The sequence below is a fragment of the Zalophus californianus genome, chromosome 10, assembly GCF_009762305.2.
Source record: "Zalophus californianus isolate mZalCal1 chromosome 10, mZalCal1.pri.v2, whole genome shotgun sequence".
NCBI classification, from domain to species: Eukaryota; Metazoa; Chordata; class Mammalia; order Carnivora; family Otariidae; genus Zalophus; species Zalophus californianus.
The window spans coordinates 59,007,940-59,023,843 of NC_045604.1; the positions used below are offsets into that span (position 1 = coordinate 59,007,940).

Consider the following 15,904-nt stretch of genomic DNA (forward strand, 5'->3'; position numbering starts at 1 on the left):
CTAAGTGATGCAGAGCAAGAGGACAAGGTTTGCCTCATTGGCATTGTCACCTGTCTCTGCTCATCCAGACGAGTGACTAACATTTTCTCCCTTGGCATTTCTCACACTTGCTGGCTTAGAGACCACAGCCGTGGCTGTGTGGGATGTCCCCCCGTCCTGGGAAGCTCTTGCTTCGGTGAATGACCACTGCTGTGTGTATTTAAGATTCTTTTTCTGTTTGCCTTTGTCTTTACAAAATTAAACTTAATGTTTACTGGATCTACGCTTTTACTTTCCAGAGTCCCCAGACATCGTGTCTCGTGTTTTATTTAGAAGGGTTAAGGCACTAACTCGGGAACTGTTTTGCATTAGAACTGTCCAAACGTGCACTTCGGGAATCCTTTTTCTCCTGAGCCGTCTTTACCTGTGGTCAGTTAATGGATCAAGTAAACAGTAGGGATCGGTCAACATAGACTTCTTCTCTGCTTGGGCCAACGTTAGTTCTTATTAACACTGAGCTGATGGTAGATTTAATCAATTTGAGCAAACATTCAGTCAATTTGGTTAAAAAATCATCACACCAGTCACTTGACACATTAGTTGAAACAAACCGTTTTGTCCTGTGGTACTGAGCCGTTCCTTCCAGCTTAAACAAAATGAGTCTATGTTCCCTGCGGGAGGGGGAGCCTCAGTCTTGCTCGGAGAGGTGTGCGGTGCTTAACCCACTGCTGGGAGCAGAGTCCACACACAATACATGCTTGTTGAATGAATTCAAAAGTGGATGAATGAAAGAAATCTAGATGTTTCCATGTGATTAACTTTAATGGTTTATTGGGTAGAGAATACATTGGCATGGCATTATTTGGACGTTTCTTCTAGAGAACTTAGCGTTTAAATCTAAACCAAACAAAAAAACAGACGTTAAGCTGGTGGAGGGGACAGGGCAGTGTGAGTGAGCAAAATGATTCAAAATGAGTTGTGAGGATGGTTTAAGATAAAATCTGCTGTTATTAAAATTTTTGATATAAAATTTCCGATATTTGTTTGTTTTGGACCTATGAACAAGATAATTTCATATGCTTCAAATAATATTATATCTCAAAAATAAATCGATAGGCGAAAAACGTTCATTTTTCTGACTTGGCTTAAACCCTGGGGAAAGAGCAGAAAATAAACAAGGCTATCAACTGTTGGAGAATGTTGACCAATAAACTTTTAAAAAACTAATTAATGAGAGATACCAGGAGAAAAATAATTTTGTGGATTATGGCAAAAATCACAGTATCCAATTACCTCAAAATATGGAAAGAAGAAAAAAGCAGGTTTCCTAACCAGTGTAGTCTGATTTGGTCTAGGTTGCTAACTAAATGTTCCAAGTAGCTCTTGCTGTTTTTCCCTTTCTTAATTTGAGGTATTTTAATAAAAATATCATAAACTCATTTGAGGAAATTATACATCGTTTAAATCCATAATCTCACAAGCTAGCCCAATAACTTTTCATTTTGACTTCTTTGTGTTCCACTCCAATATTTTTTATAAGTGTATACATATCTTTATGTAGTTGCCATCATAAAAGCATTTCCGTGTGCTGTTTTCTCTTAGTAATCCATCGTGAGCATTTTTTTTAAAGATTTTATTTATTTATTTGACAGAGAGATAGCACAGATAGGCAGAGTGGCAGGCAGAGGGAGAGGGAGAAGCAAGCTTTCCGCTGAGCAGGGAGCCCAATGCGGGGCTCGATCCCAGGGCCCTGGGATCATGACCTGAGCTGAAGGTAGACTCTTAACTGACTGAGCCACTCAGGCACCCCATCATGAGCATTTTTTATGCCTAGCCTTCACGATTTTTTTTTTAAAGATTTTATTTACTCATTTGAGACACAGAGATACAGAGAGAGAGAGAGCATGAGCAGGGGGAGAGGCAGAGGCAGAGGGAGAAGCAGGCTTCCCACCGAGAAGGGAGCCCGATGTGGGGCTCGATCCCAGGACCCTGGGATCATGACCTGAGCCGAAGGCAGACGCTTATCCATCTGAGCCACCCAGGCGCCCCACGATTGTTTTTAATTACTATGTAAATTTCCATAGTTTATGCATTGTATTTTCCTACTCCTTTATTGTTGGACATTTGGGCTGTTTCTAATTTTTGTTATTATAGCTAATCCTGCAAGAAAATCTTTACATTCGTAGCTTTTAAAATTTCTTTTGAATTCCTTCCTTGGGCTAATTTCTCCAGGATTGACAATGAAAGGAATCGGTTAAAGTAGAAGAACATTTCGCAGGATACTTTAGGCTTCTGTTGAAAACAATTGTCAAGGAAAGAGAATTTTTTCCTAACTCTCTGACCGTCTGCAATTGTTTCGGTCTTCTCTAGAGCAGCAACATGGGGAGGGAAAGAGAGGAACATAGAACTGGAAAGATCTGAATTCAAGTGGCAGTTCCTTCCCCAGGCTTTCACTGACGGGAGCTGCCGGCCCTCAGAGCCCGTTCTTCCTCTGTAAGATGGTGGCAGTGATGTCTACCTCCTGCAGAGGATGGTGGAGCAGAAATGCCACCCAGAAGTGCTGCACGCAGAAGGTGCTCGAAAAGCAGTAGCCAATACCGTGGGGGCCTGAGTCTCCCAACCTGCAAAAGAGACAAAACGTCATTTTCCCAACGCGATAGCTGGGAACACTGGTACTGATATCTTCCTTTTCCTTTGTTGCTAAATAGCCATGCAAACTTGGGCACACAGCCCTCTCTGGGCTTTGGTTTCTCATCTGTGAGATGAGAAAGGAGAGAGCTGAACATCCCTTTCACCTACAAAATGAATTGCATGTGTTCTTGAAATTATGAAGTTTTTAAGAACATTTACTTATCAGCCCCCACCTTCTTGGTATTGGCTCACAGAATTAGGAAACTAAACTTCATGATTCCCTGCAGCTCCAAATACTTTTTTTTTTTTTTTTTTAATCTGGACCGCCACCTTGTCACAGTATTTTTAACTCTCTAGCGGGAGCCTCTGTTGTGAAAAATCCAAGGACAAAGTCCAACATTTTCTGGCTTGTCCCTTATGCTTGTCCATTGACTGCAGATTTATCGGGGGCCACCCAAGGACTTTGTTGGTAAGGACTGACTTGAAGAGAAAGCAGATTGCTGTCTAAAGCAGCCAAATTTGCAGTGGGGGAAATGTTAGGAGCGTCCACTGTCCACTTTGCTTGCCTGTTATGATTTGTGCTACGCAGCAACTAATTTTCAGGCTCAAGGGGAAAAAAATAAATAGAAAGCATTAGAACAAGGACAGGCAGGATCCTTGCCCCGTCCAGACCATCGGTCTCTTAATGTAGTCAGACCTTTGTATTTATAAAGTGCCTTCCTACGCCTTCACTTACTTGATCCTCATCACCATCCTATGGCAGGTGGCAGATAAAAGAGTAGGATTCTCTTTTCATAAACAAAGAAAATGAGGCTCAGAAGTTTGATGGCTTGCCTAAGAGTGGAACCAGGCCCCAAACAGTTTCTCTGATCCCTTGTTCAGGCTATGCATTCTCGAACATTCTATGCAGCCCTCTCCCACGTCCTCGCTCGTCAACTTGCAATGTCATGTGCCCTGTAACTAAGCGCTGAGGCAGACTTCTGAAGGTATTGCCTTCAGTAAGCACTTATTCCTATTTCCCTCTCAATTTTTGAAGAAATAGTTATTTTGATGCTGACTATCCTCATGTAATATGGATTTTTCGGCTGAGTTTGAAATATTTGGTTGTTAATATGGAATTACGTTTTTCTCTGGCATGTTACTATAATTCTAAACTCACATTTTCCCACAAATCTGGGAAAATCCATCTTATCCGTTTTACTCTTAATAGATATATCTATTTTGGAGCTTGTCTCGGGAGGGATGGCCACCCGTGTGCAATCAACCCGTTTCCGTGTGTGCCCGGTCTCCGCCACTGCCCTCCCTGTGTATGAAAATCAAATGGGTAAAGCAAAATTACATTAAATCATATTTGAGAGGTTTTGATTCTAAGTAATAGCCTGTAATTGATCTGTCTGATAAAAATATATCTTCATACAAGGTATGAAGTGTGTGTGAGGTTTTCTTTGTACGTGTGAGGTTTTCTAAAGGAACAGAGCCCCATTATACAGAGACTAAGTTGAGATTTTTTTTTTTAATGAAATCCTCAAGGAGTGGGAGGATGGCCTTTGAATGACAAATGTCTGTAATCAGTTTTCAATTATTTTTGTTGGATCTTAGCCTTGAGTCCACTTGCATCTGCTTGATCTGAGCTCAGGAAGGGCAAACCCTTTTGCTGTTGACTGGTGCAAAACAAACCAAGATAAGAAATCCGAAGCAGAGCAAAATATGTGAAGCATTAAAGAACCAAATATGTGACTATCTGTTACCTTCCCAAAGTTGCCTGGGAGGAGTGCTGGGGAAAGGAGCACTCAGGAGCTTCTGTAGGACATGTATAGGGCGCTGGGCTAAGAGTGGGTTGCCTTTGCAAATCTTAGGGTTGGGGAGGACAGCCCAGAATGTAAGCCTCCACCACCGTGTAGGATATGACAAATTGCTCCTTCTCTCTGTTGCTGTAGATTCTAGAAGCTCAGCTGTGCGCTTCTGTGTTTCCCCAGGTCCCCTCCACGGGATACTGTACTGGTTCTAAGACATAATGTGCATGACGGCCCTGAGTTAGAAACTGCCCTTTCATCATGCGGGCTGAGAGGGACGGTGGAGAATTGGAGAGAAGAGGTGTTATAGGGGAAAGAATAGAAAAGACAACCTGGGGGTGGAGGTTGCAACCTGTTGCAATAGGAGGCAGAATCACCAGAGCAAGCTGCTCCAGGGAGAAGGCAGCTGAGCCAAGTGAAGCCACCTGTGCCCAAGCCCGGTCCTACGGGTGATGGCCCAGGGTGGGTGCTGGCAAAAATCCGTGCCCGTGTGTGTTGACCCAAGAGCTCGGGGGCGGGGTGGGGAGAGGAGAAGTGCAGGGGTCTGTGCCCTAGGGTGCATGCTCGGGTGGGAGACGCTATTTGTGTATGTGTCCTGGTGTGTTCCAGTGTGTGTGTGTGTGTGCATGCTTTGGCGCCCAGCGTTCACACACTGCTGCGCCTAGTGCATGCATGTGCTCGTCTGTATGCTGATGGACAGGTCTTGTGTCTGCAGATACGTGTTTTTGTTCGGCAGCAATCAGTGATTTTGTGTGTATGGCATGTACATTTAAGGAGGTCGGCGGCAGCAGGACAGCTCTGAAGAAGGAAGGGCAAACGTTGGTTGAACTCACAGCTAGCCATCTGGGGAGGTGAATGATAGGGCTGAGATGTCACTGAGCACATTCTATGGATTCTGTGCAGAAGGGAGACAAGAAAACTTCTGTTCAAAGTAGAATCTCCAGGATCCTGGAGAGGTGGGGGTGGCCCCTTTATAGACGCAGAATCTCCAGGTCCCCCAACTTCCCTCAGGACTTTCCCATCTCCCAAGTAAGCCTGCTGTCTTTCCTTCATTCTTTCTTCCTCCCAGCTCTCTCTACTGAGAATGCGGACTATCTCACGGCCGCCTGTAGAAATCCTGTCTGCCCCCTTACAATCCAGCCCAGATGTGTGTGGCTCTCCTGGGCCCACTGTTAACATTGTTATCTGCATTAAGGTGACAAAAGAAGGTGGAAAATCTGTTGTTCTTAGAACTCAGAATTAAAAACCCAACACAAATAGTTCCCTACAGTGAGCCTTTCTCATAGTGGAAGCCCAGCACACAAATAGTTTCAGGAACACTTACCCATCAGCAGAAAATGTTGCCAGCTTCCCCAAATTCTCACCAATTCTTTCCACAGTGGCCATCTTATGAATTCTGACGAAAACAGTCAAAATGCATGTGACGCCTTTTCTTTGTTTCTGCCCTGAGAACAGAATGGCAAGCAGTCCAGTAAGGTGGTTTCTAGTGACCTACTTTGGCCATCAAGAGTTGGTTTTGTCAGACTGATAGTTATTTTTATTTTTATTTATTTTTATTTTAAAGATTTTATTTATTTATTTGAGAGACAGAGAGAATGAGAGAGAAAGCACATGAGATGGGGGGAGGGTCAGAGGGAGAAGCAGACTCCCTGCTGAGCAGGGAGCCCGATGCGGGACTCGATCCAGGGACTCCAGGATCATGACCTGAGCCGAAGGCAGTCGCTTAACCAACTGAGCCACCCAGTCGCCCTGATAGTTATTTTTAATATCCAACTATTCAAACCATCTGGGCAGCTTCTGGACATATCAGTGAGTAAATATTAACCAAGCACCTCTCATACACCCCAAGTCAAATAAAAATCCTGCAGACGGTTGGCCAAGCAGCCCGTTGACCAGACCAGTATCTTGAAGATGCATGTTGAGTGATTGAGAGCCTATGAGTAAAAGAAAGCTTCCCTGGTCCTGTAGGTCATGTTCTCAGGTTTTATGAAAAAGTCTTAATTTGCCTACAGGCTTGTTGCTTTATGGTCTGGCCTAATTTTCATCATTTTGTGAGCCTGTGCTAATTTCCATGCTGAGTTTAGTAGCAAAGGCGGTGTGTATCTGGAGCTACCACCCAGGACTGTTTTGAGTTAGGCCAGAGAGCTTCAGAAATTCCCCCTTTGATTTCATCAGATTAGAGAGAAATCTTTGTCTTTTCTCCCACTTAAATATCAACGCTTCAAAGCTCAGACCTATATAAAATACACAAATGCTTTCTGGACAAAATGAATCTTGTCCGTTTTCTTTGGATTTTAGTAGGAACAATAAAGATTGAGCTACAAAAGGTTGGCAAAGAGGATTATTCTTTTTCTTTCTATTAAGTGTAGAGGCTTCAAAAGAACAGCTCAGAAAGTCAAATAATTGTATCGGCTGCAGCTCACCCAACCATCTCCCTGCTGACCTGGTCTGTGAAATCCCCTTTAAAAACTTGGCCAGCTCTCACCTGCCCACGGCAAATGCTGTATTGTTAAATGTCCCCATACATAATTCCACAAGGGAGGCTGCTATAAAGCAAATTCCTTCCGTTTCAACAGAGCACCTTGTCAAGGATAGCTCTTTGGGGTGAGGGGAGGAGTGCCTCTAATTTTCAAAGCTTTGTAATCTCATCTTGGGGAGGGAGCTACTTGAAAACCAGAAATGGGTTGTGAATAAAGTTATAATCACAAACTCCTGCAATCTAAAGGGACCAGCGGGGAGGATGTGGAAGGGGAGATTTAGAGAACAGTTTTTTTATCTTCATGGCTATTTCTTGATTTCATTGGTTTGGAAAAAACACATCCGTTAGCTTCTAGCTACGGCTCTAAACACAAGGTCTCAGACTTGGAGCTGATCTAATCCCTGGTTTGTTTTCAGACCTTAGCTTCCTCAGAAAATTCCTGTCAGCCATTTTGAAGAGCATAAAATGGCTCCTCTGGGCCAAAGGATAAAGAGAGGGTTTGGCTATTTAGGCATTTTTCATTTGGGGGTTGAACATTTTCTAGCAGCATTTAAGCCAGGAGTGATTTCAATTTAAAAAAAGAAGAAGAAATCTAACTTCCATATTGGCTAGTCATCTCAAATGCAGTACAGAGTGAGCACCCAAGGAAGCCAGGACTGTGCTCTAGGGCATCCTCTCTATGGTCCCGGATGCTCCTCCCGCAGGCTTCCTTCAAACCCCCGGTCTTTCTCCATCAAGTCTGACCCTGTGTCATCATCTATCTCTCCTACCACCTCCATTCCCTCTCTTGAAGGTTTAAAAAATCAGAGAGAATACACAAGTCACGTGTAATAGGATTTTGAATTATGCAAGTTCAAAATAATGCAATACAAAAAATTAATGTTTCCATTTGCGTGCGCTATTAAAAATAATGTGACTCTGATTTAATAATCATTCCTACGAGAAATTAATTTTGCAAAGTCGCCGGGAATGCACCTCTCACTTTGCGGAACTCCCTTGTTATCAGAAGTGGCTTGTGGTCGTCCCCTGGTTAGGTCAGGGTGGGAGCCGCGATGCTGCCAGTGAATTTTACCTTCAGCGACTGGAAGAGGACATGGAGTCTCTCTGGGAAGATTTTCTATGATCAAAGTGGGGGTGGCCTGATGTGGCCGAATCACAGGGTATTTGAACTGGGGAGGTTAGATATCTTCAAGATCCACTTCCAGATTTTACCAGGGAGGAATGCTTGCCCAAGAAACCAATAAACCAGTTGAATGTCACATAGGCAGCAAGTGACAGGGTCAGTACTTGAACCAAGGACTTTTGGATTCTTGCTCGGGCTTTGAGTCCTCTGGGCCAGCAGGTTGCCCAGCTGTAAGGAAATGGTGCTTCCTGAGCTGGCCACTTGGGTCTGAGGGGCCTAGAAATAGGCATGGCACGTTGGAATAGCAACCACAAGGGAGCTCAGGTAGCTGGGTGCTGTTAGCTCAGCCTGCCCGTGAGGTCCCGATGATGGATGGCAAACTGGCTGCCTCCGTGAGCCGGAAATATACTTGGGAGAGTGTTGGTTGAATTGTTTACTAATGTAAGGATTTATTTTCTATTTTTCAATTTTATTTTTATTATTTTTAAGATCTTATTTATTTATTTGAGAGAGGGACAGAGATGGTGACAGAGAGAGCACGAGCAGGGAGGAGAGGGAGAAGCAGGCTCCCGCCGAGCAGGGAGCCCGACGCGGGGCTCGACCCCACGACCCTGAGATCATGACCTGAGCCGAAGGCAGACGCTTAACCGACTGAGCTACCCAGGTGCGCCAGGATTTCTTTTCTTATTTAGCCATTTTCATTTGTATAATTTTTCACTTGTTGAATTTGCATAGAATGAACATACATGTTTAATTTTCTTAAAGAGAGACATGCCCAGATTTTCCTTTCAGTTGTTCACCTCCCTAGTGTGGGCAGGAGTGATTCCTAGGACTTGGAAGGATTTCCCTCCCAGGGTTTTCTGTGATGCCATCTCACCTGGGATCCGCAGCCTCCTGCCTGTCACCCCATTCAGGAGGGAAAGGCAAATGCCTTCGTGTGGGTAATCAATGGCATCTCCAGCTTATCTACTGAGATTGTCCAGGACCATGGTGACCACAAGGACAGGGACCCAGTGATCGAAGATTCTGGCAGCCGAACTTGCCTCTGATCGTGATAGGGCATCTGTTAGGTGCATCTAGTTGGGGAGAGAAGATTAAAGCGAAAGAGTAATTCAAGTAAATACTCAAGTAATTTTCCTATTAGTGAAGAGAGTGTGTTTTAACAATATATTTCATTGTTGGAGACATTATCAGCGATAGAGAGAAAATTCAGAGCATAGCCATGCCTTAATTCATCCTGAATGTATTTGAGCAGCACGAGGACATGTCAGATGCCGCATGTGATAAGTCCCAGCTGCTGCGCTCCTAGAACTCACACATTTCAGGGGCTCAGGGCTGGGTCTGACTGGTTTAGTAAAGTGACACGAGCTGCAGGGACAGCTAACCCTTGTGGAGAGGAACTTGCTTCGTGTGTCGTTCACATGTGTTAGGTCATCTAATCTTGTGGCCCTTTTACTGGTGTCCTCGTTTTGTAGGTGGGGAACTGAAGCCGTGGTGTGTGGCTAGCACATACACGGGCTGTGCTTTGGGCCCAGGCAGCCTGCCCCTGCCACGAACCATGTTGCTTCTGGGTGGGGGATAAACCTGACAATTCTCATGAACTTCAGGGCGGGGGGGCGGGACCGGAGGTTTGTTTGCCACGTGGAGAGGGCAGTTGCAAAGGACAGACCTGGTTGGACAGAACACAGTGTCCCCACCCGAGGAAACCAGCAAACTCACCAGTGAGTGCTCTCAGTCCCCCCCCACTGCAATCCCCGGGACCCTCACTCTGCACCCTCGGGGTGGGTCCTGGGGCGGAGAGCCTGCGGCGTCTCCCAAGTTCTCTCTATGATGGCTCAATTTACTTGCTTTGCACACTGATTGCCATTCACCATGATGTGGCTCAGCGAGGAAAGAGAGGCATGTGAACACCCAAGAAAGGCACAGGGGGCTTCGCCATCAGCATCATTAAGGGAAGGATACTCCCAGCCTAAGACATAAACATTCATTTCCAAGCGCGGTGGCTATCAAGCCCCTGCCGAAACGGGTGGCACAGATGCAGATTATGGGGTTGCTGAGCCAGCTCTGTCCCCTCCCCACCTCCGGAAAATGGAATAAGTATGTCAGAAGGGAGGGTGCCTCCCATCTCGGGAGCTCCGGGGTTGCCCTTTAGAAAAACATCGCCAGCACATTCTGCAATCTCGAAATGAATCTGAATGGTAATTCGAGCATCGGGGTTTGTTCTGGATTTTAGACAGTTCTGCCTGCTCCCGGACCTCCTCTTCCCTGCTCCAGCTCTAAGGTGTCAGCGCCACGGCCGCGGGGGTCTCAACTAGCCGAGGGACTTGCTGGTAGTGGGGCGGGGGGCGGGCGGGGTGGGGGAAGCGGCGAGAACAAACAGTTGTGTTTCCAGGTCACAGCTGCCAGGGGGCCTCCGCTGTGAGGCAGGGTGGTCCTGGTTTTGTTCTGAGTCAAGAAATGCTTTGAACCTCTTCTCCTTGGGAAGAGTCCCTAGGAACAGGCCATTTCGCTCTGTAGCTTTCTTCAGTCTATGAGCATTTGAGAAAGTGGGTGAAGGTCCAGCCCTGACTTGCAAGGAAAGGCTATGAGAATGTGTTTTAGTCAAGAATAAGTTTTCATTCTAGTGAGACCTGTTTGTTTACGGCACAGGTTTATAGGCCGGGACTGGGGATGACCTTGATTTTCTCTGCTGTTGCAAGAAGAGTGACTGAGAGTGTGTGTGCACATGTGAGAGAATGAGGGGGTCAGGGGTGGGCAGTTAGGAGTCAGGGAAGGTACAGGAAGATGTAGTAAAAGGATATTCATGAGAGAGAAATATACTCTCATGATTCCTTTCCTCTTTTTGTTAGCAACCATTTCTCATTTTGTTACAATGTGTAACAAGGTCTTCCCTCATATGGGGGGGAACTGTTTCTCAGACTCTCCTCCCTTCTTCTTGGCCTTGCTTAGATCCACCTCTGCTTTGAAGCCTTTGCAGCCCACCCTAGACCGCAGTCACCCTGTCCTTCCTCAGCCTCCCGAGGCACTCACCGTCTGCCTACTCCACGGATGGTGAGGAGCATGGGTTCTGACGTCGCATTGCTGGGCTCAAACTCTACCTTCAGTGATTTTTAGCAGTATGTCTTTGGGACGCCTAAAGGCTCTCTGGATCTGGCACTCGTCATCTCTGTGATGTGGGTAATAATATTTACCTCAGAGGGGTTTTGTGAGGAACAACCCCTGTAATGCATGAAAAGTGCTGGGCTTGGTGCCCAGGACCTAAGTGCTTGATAAACGCCAGCTTATAAGATCATCGCCCTGTGTTATCCTTGATTGCTGACTCATGTCATCATCTGACTCTTGTGTTATTAATTAACTTCTCATGTAGATACGCTTTGCTTTTCCAACGGAAAGATTCTTGAGGCAGGGATTCTGACGTTTGTTCCTCTGTGTTCCCTATATGCCTAAAGTATTTACCATTGGGCTCCCCCAGATGAAACCCAGTGGTTAGGCGGTGGTTAGCAAACTTTTTCTCCAGAGGACCAGATAGTAAACATTTTAGGCTTTACAGGCCATATGGTCTTTTCCGCGACTACTCCACTCTGCTGGTGTAGCACGAAAGCGCCCAGTCTGTAAACCAAGGAGCTTGGTGACGTTCTAAGAAAACTATTTACAAAACATGCAGCCACTCAGTTCTGGCCACAGGCCATACTTCGCCAATCCTTGTTAAGAGCAATGATCAGAAGTCAGATGTTTGGGTGCAAACCTACCTTCACTACTTCTTTTTTTTTTTTTTAAGATTTTATTTATTTATCAGAGTGAGAGAGACAGAGGCAGGCAGAGGGAGAAGCAGGCTCCTTGCTCAGCGAGGAGCCTGATGTTGGACTCGATCCCAGGACGCTGGGATCATGACCTGAGCCGAAGGCAGACATTTAACCGACTGAGCCACCCAGGCGTCCAACCTTCACTACTCCTTATGCCCAGTTTTCCACCTCTGGGGTCGAAAGGAGACCCCATCAAGAAGGGTGTGCCCACCTCTGCATGTGCCCCTCCCCTAGCACCAGGGAGACACCTGAGGTGGCCTCCTTAGGCAGCCACACAACTGAAGTGGGTGGCCGGCTTCAGGGAGCAGCAAGCACAGGTGCCAAGCTAAAAACAAAAATGGCACACGTCTTCAAGGCCGATGCCCTCTGACTGAGGTGAAATGGAAAACCCGGAGTGATTCGGCCGGTCCGAGTAATAAAAGCGATTGTTATTCTTCTCTGGTTTGCTCTGTTCACCGAGAGTTTAGTCATAGAAGTTTCTATTCTCAGGAACTCACAGCAAGCACATCACGAATGATAGTCATTCATTCTCAAAATAATTCTCCTCTGCATAACAAGACTTTACAGGCAAGAAAGGGGAGCAATTATGAGAAACCATGTGTGTCAGAATCACTACAGGTGCTTCGAGATCATCAGAGGAAAGTTCACTATGACCACGTACCGGCCACTTCTCTAATTCACAGCAGAAGCTGGGTTGTAAGGAAAGGGTGACATGTGCTTTTTTAAATTTTTTAATAACCCTTGAAATTGTGTTGATTTTGAAAGTGAAAATCCAGCATCCTGTCAGTTAAGGAAAGACAAAAGCAGACAAAAATTAAAGAGCTTGGCTCAAAGTGGGAAGACTTACTGTAGGACAAGAAAACATAGGGTGATGTCAAGACTTGTCACTTGGACTAAGTCAACCAGAGAAAGACAAGTATCGTCTGATCTCACTGATACGTGGGATTTGAGAAACGGTGAGCAGAGGTTCATAGGGGAAGGGAGGGAAAATGAAACAAGACGAAACCAGAGAGGGAGACAAACCATAAGAGACTCTTAATCTCAGGAGACAAACTGAGGGTTGCTGGAGTGGAGGGGGGGGGTGGGAGGCATGGGGTGGCTGGGTGATGGACACTGGGGAGGCTATGTGCTATGGTGAGCGCTGTGAATTGTGTAAGACTGATGAATCACAGACCTGTACCCCTGAAACAAATAATACATTATATGTTAATAAAAAGGAAAAAAAAAAGACTTCATCACTTGGAAACCAGAAAGCTGTGTCATAAATATTGTCTGCCTGATCATCCTAGCCTTCTTGTTGTAATAGGAGGTACTGTCCTCTCAGAAGCAGTAATCCCCTTTGGGACATGATTAAAATAAGTTGAATTCAATGTTTCATTTCATGCTATACAGATTATCTCTCCAGTGTAGCATAAGAAATAGGAGAATCACCCAAGAGGAACTAACATAGGCAGTGATCATGTGAGAAAATCGGGTACAGAGAATCCACCCGCTCCATGAAGGAGAAGCCTTCTGTGTGTGCGTGATCATCATCATGCAAACGATTAAATCATACTTTGTAGTTTTGTCAAGTGCTTTTATGTAAATTACTTTGTGAAAAATCCACAGTGCTCTTGTGCAAAGACATCTCTCAAGCAGAGCCCCTCCTACTGGTAGAGAAGCTAAAGCTTAAAGAAGGTGATTTGTTCAAGATCAGTTATTGGTAGATTAAGAATCTGAAATCCATTCTTCTGGATCCAAACCCAAGCTCTCCTCCTACGAGTTGCACGTGGGTGGGTGATGTACATACCTGTGGCCCAGATGGGTGGTGTGCAGGGGGGCGAGTAACCTTATAGAGAAGAACACATGCTACTAAAATTTGCACATGAACTTCCATTATTACACATATTTTTCATTTTCTGTTTCTTTTCCTCCTAGAGGTTAAATTTTCCATTTTTTTTTTTCTTGGCCCTAGGGCAAAGGTGGCTTTTATTTCCTCTCTTGGGGAAGAAGGGGGAGGGGAGTTTTCCCACACACACCAACCTAAGGAAGGGGTGGGTGCGCCCCCAGAGGATGGGGCTGGAAGAGCTGAAGGGCTCCTCCACATCCAATCCTGGCCCTGGGTTGCAGGGTGTGCTCATGAGAGTCACTCCCGTTAGGGTGGCAGCTTCTGCATGAATGAAGGCACATGGAGGTATCCGCTGGTGTTCACAAAGAGGAAGGGGGAGAAGGTGCCCTGAGTGAGGGAGCGGAGAGTCAGGATGGCCAACCCCATGCTCAACGCCTGCCCAGGATGAGGACTCGCAAAAGGCCTGACTGGTGTGACTTGTCTCCCGAGAAGGGCCGGGGGCGGGGCCCAGAGGCACTGCTCGATTCAATGGCTGGTCCTTTAAATGTCCATCTCAAACTGTGACTCTTCACCACCGGCCGGCTTATCTTCTGGGCTGTTGCGCAGGTGGTTCTGGCTGGGCTCTGTGGGGGGCTCCTCACTGGTGGGGCTGGTGACTCCGGGAATGGTGGGCAGGTCCCGCGGAGGTGTTTTGGTCACAGGTGAGTTCCGACACTCCATCAAGAACTTCCGGTCATAGATGATCCTGGTACCTCCCGGGGTGGTGCTGAAGAGCGTGCCGCCGGGGGTGGTGCTGTAGTCCCCGAGTGGAAGCTGCACGCCATCGCCGAGGATCACCCGGCGAGTGGCGGGGATGGCCTGGCTTGGGGTCTGGCTACAGCTGCTGCCCCCCGACATGGTCTCCCGCGCGCTGAGCCTGCAGCCGGCAAATTTTCCATTCTTGATTTTAACCCAAAGAAACACTAAGTAAGATGGACCACTCTTGAGTAAGACAAACTGGATAAAACACACAATGCCCACTGACTAGTCTAATAGGATATGGACACCCTTGATCACAGCTAACACCACAGACAAATTCCCAGGAATAAAACAGCTGCTCTTTCTGATATTGAATTAATCTCCAGTGGCATCAAATCCCTTTGGATTGAGTGCTTGCCGCAGGGTTTCTCGACTTCTGCGCTATGACATTTGGGGTCAGATGAGTCTTTGCTGTTGGGGGGGGGGGGCTGTCCTGTGCATGGTAGGATCTTTAACAGAATCCCGGATCTCTACCCACTAGATCCCCATAGCACCTCCAAGTTGTGACAACCCAAAATACCTTCAGACATTGCCAATATCCCAGGGGGCAAAATCTCCCCCTGGTTGAGACCCAGTGACTGAAGTCATAATTTTTATTTGTAATCACGCAGTGATGGGTTAGGCTATGATGGGCAATCCAATCTGACTTCGTTTTGGCCATTAAATTGACCAGCATAGGTGGTTAGCGATTAATCCATTGCTAATCACTTTCCCACCATTAGTTGAAATGATGGCTTCAGGGATGCCCTGTGAGCATGGCTTTTGGAATGGCCATGGGGGACAGCCATAAGGCATGGAAAGTGGTCACTTGACGTTGGGTGTCCACAGTTGGTAAGTGACTCCTTCATCTTCCACCTGCGTTTCCGTCTAGATGGTGGGATCGAGGGAGGTCAGTTTCAGTAGGAAGAGGGAAGAGGAGAGATTTTTGAGGCAACCAGCCCCAAACTGAAATTCTGGCTTTAGCACTACCTAGCTATGTGACTTTAGGCGAGTGATTCTACCTCTCTGAAACTATCTTGTCTTTTATAAAATGAAGATAACTCTACCTACCTTGAAGAGTGGCTGGGAGAATTGGAGATAATGTGTGTAAAGGGCCCAGATTGAGCTAGGCACGTAGGAGCAGTGTAATAAATGTTTTCTGTTATTATAAATTAAAAAAAAAGAAGGCCTGAACAGAAAAGTCCTCAAGGCCCTCTGCACCTGGCCTCACCCCAATGTCCCTGCTCCCCTGAACCTTGGGGGACCTGAACATTCCAAAATGGAGGATTGGGAAGACACGGACTCATGTAGGAAGATGCCAAAGCATCGTTAGCTTAGCAGCTAATCGGTCTTGTGGCGTAACCAACCAAGGTTAGGAGCCACAGAGTGATCAAAGTGTGAACAGATGGGTGGATGAGAAGGCAGCTCTTTGGCAAGGGCTGGAGGAGAGGCTAGAGGACAGGAGGGATGGCAGTGAGCTGCACAGGCCAG

General features: G+C 46.3%; 2 protein-coding genes across 3 annotated transcripts in view; one reads left to right on the forward strand and one right to left on the reverse strand.

Annotated features, from left to right (window-relative positions):
- The window catches only part of CD247 (CD247 molecule), a 71,751-nt gene that overhangs the window by 3,104 nt on the left and 52,743 nt on the right, over window positions 1–15,904 (forward strand). The window lies entirely within an intron of this gene.
- LOC113933743 (eukaryotic translation initiation factor 4E-binding protein 1-like) lies at window positions 13,753–14,533 on the reverse strand. Its single transcript, XM_035722603.1, has one exon. It carries the CDS (start codon window positions 14,531–14,533, stop codon window positions 14,177–14,179), a length of 357 nt encoding a protein of 118 aa, XP_035578496.1. The 3' UTR covers window positions 13,753–14,176.

What these genes read in the sequence shown, in the direction of transcription:
- LOC113933743 (XM_035722603.1), bottom strand. Translation starts at nt 14,533, where the DNA reads ATGTCGGGGGGCAGCAGCTGTAGCCAGACCCCAAGCCAGGCCATCCCC.